This window comes from Tripterygium wilfordii, chromosome 13 (assembly GCF_013401445.1).
Source record: "Tripterygium wilfordii isolate XIE 37 chromosome 13, ASM1340144v1, whole genome shotgun sequence".
NCBI lineage: Eukaryota > Viridiplantae > Streptophyta > Magnoliopsida > Celastrales > Celastraceae > Tripterygium > Tripterygium wilfordii.
The window spans coordinates 15,295,578-15,301,347 of record NC_052244.1 but is presented as its reverse complement, the minus strand read 5'-3'; the positions used below and the strand labels follow the sequence as shown (position 1 = coordinate 15,301,347).

The window sequence follows — 5,770 nt, the reverse complement described above, 5'->3', positions numbered from 1 at the left end:
CTCATACATTCTCAGCCAACTCGGCTACCCCTGGATGGTTAACAAAATCCATGGAAACTTCATAAAATTTTGTCCAATGAAGCTGATCCAGGAACCATGGATGAAGCTTCGTGAAAAAATGAAAACCAAGACGCTGCAGGTGTACCTTCCCAGTAACTTGCGCATTATCACCATCGACTAGACGTGTACGTTCCCGGTAACTTGAGCATTATCACCATCGACTAGACGTAAGAGTGAAGAACACAACACTACAAAATGAAGACATCTCAAAACAACGTCGTTTTGCTCCCTCATACGGTAGACGAAAAGAGGGCCACTCCCAAGAGTAGAGAAAAAGAAAGAGACTCGCCAAGAAATCACGCCTTTCCCACGAATTTATATATTAGTATATATTGATATGTAAATCCAGTTGTGATTCGAGAATTTGCATTACTACATAATGGGTAATTAATTAAAGCTCAATAGCAATCAATTCAATCCTAAAAATCTCTGGATTTTTCAATCAATTCAATCCTAAAAATGTCTGGATTTTTCAAATCAATTCATCCCAAAAATGTCTGGATTTGCATATCAATTCAATCCTAAAAATGTCTGGATTTGCAAATCAATTCAATCCCAAAAATGTCTGGATTTTTCAATATAAATAATAACATTCATTCTAAATTTGACTACTTTAATTAAACCCACCTCCCTAATAAAGCCTCCAGAGGTCATCTAGTTGGCTAGCTTTTATGGAATGACCCAACATAATTATACGACGCCATGCAGGCAACATTACTGAATTTTCATATATATCTATATCATACCATACCAGACCTTAATATGGTATAATCTTTAATTACCACCTATAAATACACCCTATTGACCTTAGAGTGTTTATATCAATCTTTGTCAGACAATATTCTCTAGATTTCTCTCTGTTGAATTAGCCATGGCTGGATATCCTTTGAAGTTGTTGAGACATAACAATGTTGATGGATCTAGCCATCAATGGCCTCAACGATTTACAATTGCTTGTAGAATTTGTGATCAGCCATTTGTGAACATACAAGCTCTCATAGACCACCTTGAATTGCATATGAATGACGACAATCACCGAATAGCCTCACGATTGATTCCTAGACACCACCAATTCTACCACCCCTACAAACAGCAGATTAATGTTCCTCTGCCAAAGCCTCCTACACTTACCCAAACCGGTTGTGGTCCGCTGGAGCGGACGCTCCAGGAAGGGCTCTCGGAAGTGAAGTGTCCAGACCTTCCTCGAGCGGCAGCTCCAGGAAGGGCACTCTGCCAGCTTCCAACAGTGGCTGTCGAGACAGCGGGTGGAGCTGTCCGGACAGCAGTTCCAGACAGCTCCAGGACTCACAGTCCGTCGATGTACCAAGAGCGGCAACGCACTGTTGTAAGACCCACACAACGTATGGTCGGTGCTGCTGACGATGGAAACCTTGGAGAGGGATTGTGGTTACCACAACCAACATCTGGGCTACAGGCTCAACATGCAGTGAGGGGAGAGGCTTATGATGATGGCACCAAGCCATGTACTGATCAACAATTGGATCTGGATCGCAGTTTGATGGGTAGATCTGGCCCAGGAGAGAGGAGTGTCAACTCTGGCTACACAAAACTCGACTTGACCTTGAAGCTCTCTCTGTGAAGAAGTTGGTAGAATGAGTAGAACAACTTTTGGGTAAGTTTTTGGGAGGGGAGGGGGATTGAGTCGACCTCGCATCAATGGGAGTTGGTATGGCTTCGGTTGTCCTTGTTTATTAAGTATTAAGTTCCTTCCTTGTTTATTACGTACCAAGTTTCCTATTTATTAGGATTGTAGTCTCCCATGAGATCATTAGGATTAATAAAAATATCTTGAGATTATTTCTCTTTCGGGTTGGATTCTTGCTTTTTATATTTTGATACTAGTTTTTTATATTATAGGCTTAAACGTAAATTTAACCTCAATCTTACATTTTTTACTATTAGGGTTAGTCTTGACAATCATGTCGAATTGAGTTACCTTCCTAAATTTCAGGCAATTCTAAACCTATGACTTTTCGATCCTAAAATAGTTTTCACCTTTTGTTTTACATAAATTCAAATTACATATTGAAACTTCTTGTTCCTAATAGTACAGAGTGACCCATCACTTTGGTATCACAACCGCTGAGTTGACACACATAATTCAAGTGACATCTTGGGCATAACACTCGAGCTGGATAACTGAAAACAAATTTAACACATCACGGAACAAATAGGAATCCTTCAAGCAGAGTAAAACATTATCAAATCCAATCCATTGACACGGGAAAAAGAAAAACCATGCAGTATCAACCTTCAAACAAAATGAACCAGTAAACTTGCACAAAATTTACAATATGCACACACAAAAGATGCCAGAAATGATAACAACGTTGATTCAAAGGGGAAAAAAAAAAACACACACACTTGCTCATTTGTAGGATCTTTGAAAATTTTCCATGCAGGATAACATTACGGCTAGGGCAGGAAGAGTATCAGGGAAAAAAATTTGGAATTCAAAGCTGAAAAATCAATTAGCAGAGGAAAAACCATGTCAGAACAACAGGACAGTATAGGTCATCATTATTGTTACAAAATATCTTTTTTGCTGAAATCTCAGTTTGGCAGTCTAAATTACACAAGAAAAATAGTAAGATCCAAAAACATCATCATTTCAAGAACACTGCAAACAAAACTGGGAAGTTCTTATAAATAATTGCCTAACACGCATTTTCTTTCTTCAGTTTTGAAAGCTCCTGCTTCACCAATCCAGATTTCTGCACATGCACACATGGTTACAAGATACATAAGCTTTTTTTTTTCTTTTGTTTTTTTTTTGAGAGGAGATACATAAGCTTTTAAGTACAAGAACATAGACAAAAATCAATTCAATGTGAATTCGCAAAGGAGAATACCTTGATCTTTGCCAACATAATTTTAAATCTATCAAAGTCATTAAGAGACGCCCTTCTCTTCTGAACAATCAGCTTCCTACCCCAAGAGCTGTTCTCCCACTTGTTCTTAACATCTACAGTCCACAAATTGCATAATCAAATGAATATAATGTAGCACACAGATATATGTAAAGCTTAATAAAAGAATAATTGGACATACCAGCCTTCTCCATAGCTTCAATCAAATTCTTCTTCCTGGGCACCCGGTTAATCTCAATCTTGATGTCAGTTAGAGACAACCTCTTGAAATTCATTTGGGTCCTAATCATATCTGGGGCATCAACTAGAGCCTGTAAATAGACCAAAAAAAATTCATCAAAGGATAAAAACAAAACTTTCTTAGTGCATTGAAATTAGAAACACAATGCAAAATTCTTCGAGCATCAATACAAACAGAATACACGTTGAGCCAACAGAAACCTACTGATGAAACAAAAAATTGGCTGACAGAGTATAACTCAATTGAAAGCACCCCACTTTCTTGTACATCACATAATCATCAGACATTTCCCAGCCTCTAAAAACCCACCAACATGTTAATACCGTTGGAGAGCATATTACTTTTTCTTAATTCATAAAATAAACATATTACTTCAGAGAATATTGAATATGGGGCTACCGTGGACTGCAATCTCAAGTAATTCAATGGCAGCTGATGGGAATACTTTACAGTTTCTTACATCATCAATATCATTAAACAAGATTCAGTGCAGATTGCAGAACACAAAAGGGGTTCCTAATCATAAACAGCCGAATGAGTAACTAACAATATCTCGGGAGCTTCTTCGAAGCAATCTCAACATACATCCAACGCAAGAATCCGATTTCACAAAAACAATACCAAATAAGCAAATTCAATACCACTTCTTATAAATATTCAATGGATACAAACACTAATGTGATCATAGAAAGCATGTGTCTGCAAATATATGAGTATATAAACGACTTACTCTGTTCTGATCGAGGACATCGACGATGACAACGAGCCTGCCATAGTCTTTCCCGTAGTTGACAAGTGCCACCCGCCCGATCTCCACGTACCTCTTGAAAGGCTGCACCGGATAAAGTTCAAAAAAATACCCAATCAAGTCAAAAGAGAAGAAAAACAGGTCACAGGGAAATTGAAACAGATAAACCTCCAGTTACGTAGAACAAGAAAGGAAGAAGAACTCACCATTTTGGATCTTGTGAAGTGTGCGTTTGTGAAGGTGTAAAAGACGGGAGACAGAGGCGGAGAGTGTAGGATTTTATGTTATCGTCCTTCTGTGGGAGGCTTGAACCGTCAGATCTAGGGTTTTGTCATCTTTGGCAGTAGCGGCCCACTGGGCCCAGCGTAAAGTTCTATTGGGTGAGGATGGCCTGAGCCCATTTTTGGAATATCTCATGTTGAACTCAAAGCCCATTTTTGGCCAGTGGGCCCTGCGTATGGATCTGTTGGGTGGGTTGGGTTGTACCAAAACAGTGTTTGGCTCATGGGTTTTCTAGTTATGTTATTATTTTTTTTATTTTTATTGACACGGTGTGACACATGTAAATATTATTCTAATTTTACTCGTGTTTTTTTTTTCAAAACATGAGTAACATTATAACATTAAAAGACCCATTTGAAACCTTAAAGAATGAAATATGTCCAAAAATAGGGTGATTATTTTTGTAATTAATTTGATTTATATTTTTAATATTCCCTATATATCCAACTATTTAATGATAAAATTAATTAGACTATCAATCCAAATTTCTAGGTGGTCTCTTGCCTATAAAATGGCCCAACAAACAAGAAGTTGATCACCAAATACTAAAATCAAACTAACATGGCTTCATTATTCCCCCAACACTCCCTGCTCTTAGTCCTCTCAATTGTGGTTTGCTGCATCGGCACATCCACCGCAGCTTGGCCGCAGAACAGCACAGTTTACATGTACAACTACATCGCTCCAAACACAAACCTCGCAGTTCACTGCCGTTCCAAGACCGAGGACCCCGGATTACTGGAATTCGCTTACGGAGTCGGCGTTAAAATTGACATTATCCCAAGTTTCTTGTACCCGACTGTATACTCGTGCGACATGTCGTGGGGGAGCGAGTCTCATAAGTTCGATATCTTCATTGATCGCAGAGACGATCCTCGTTGCAGGACCTGTGTGTGGCACATTATGTCAACTGGTCCTTGTCTTATGAAACCTATGTCCTGTTACAAATGGAATAGTTGAGCCCAAATTGTAACTCCTTTGATGGATTAATTAGTAATAATACCAAACTACCCGAGATTTACCTAAACCAAATACGCTTGATTCTCTCTCTCACTATTAATAGGCAAAACAATTAGTTATTTCATTAACTTATCATCACTGTTTTTATCAATTGTATTCTTCAACTTTCAACTCACTCGTTTCTATACTTAGGGTTTCATTTAAGTACCTTATTCTTCATTCGATGAAATTTACTGACGTGACATCCCGCCTCCGCTTATTACAATATGGGGGAGGGATCTAGGGTTGGAAACAATGTCATTGTAAGCAATGACTTTGTTAGTCAAGTTACGATAAATTGATGGAAGGACCGACAATAATGCATGACTTTTAGCTTTTGAAAGCTGTTTTGATAACATAATGAAAACGGGAAAACTCGATTGATTTTAAATTTGAGAATTTGTTTTCGGACATTTTTTCTGATAGTTGAATTAAAGTATACAAGTTAATTGCATTTATTTTATGTTGATGTAATATCATGTTCTCTATTAAAGACACTAATGTATCTCCACATTTGTCTACCATACAAATTATTAAACGGAAAAAAAA

General features: G+C 37.9%; 1 protein-coding gene across 1 annotated transcript; it reads right to left on the bottom strand.

The window, feature by feature from the left end:
• Positions 1-2,529: 2,529 nt before the first annotated feature.
• On the bottom strand, positions 2,530-4,284 carry LOC120013462 (60S ribosomal protein L14-2-like). Its single transcript, XM_038865272.1, has 5 exons — positions 4,147-4,284; positions 3,923-4,024; positions 3,133-3,262; positions 2,934-3,046; positions 2,530-2,795 (listed from the first exon to the last, which is right to left on the bottom strand). Exons 1-5 carry the CDS (start codon positions 4,147-4,149, stop codon positions 2,739-2,741), a joined length of 405 nt encoding a protein of 134 aa, XP_038721200.1. The 5' UTR covers positions 4,150-4,284; the 3' UTR covers positions 2,530-2,738.
• Between the last annotated feature and the right edge of the window lie 1,486 nt (positions 4,285-5,770).

Coding starts and splice junctions, on each gene's coding strand:
- LOC120013462 (XM_038865272.1), bottom strand. Junction 3,047..3,132: donor TGAAGCTATGGAGAAGGCTG/GTATGTCCAATT, acceptor TGTGGACTGTAG/ATGTTAAGAACAAGTGGGAG. Junction 2,796..2,933: donor TTATGTTGGCAAAGATCAAG/GTATTCTCCTTT, acceptor GTGCATGTGCAG/AAATCTGGATTGGTGAAGCA.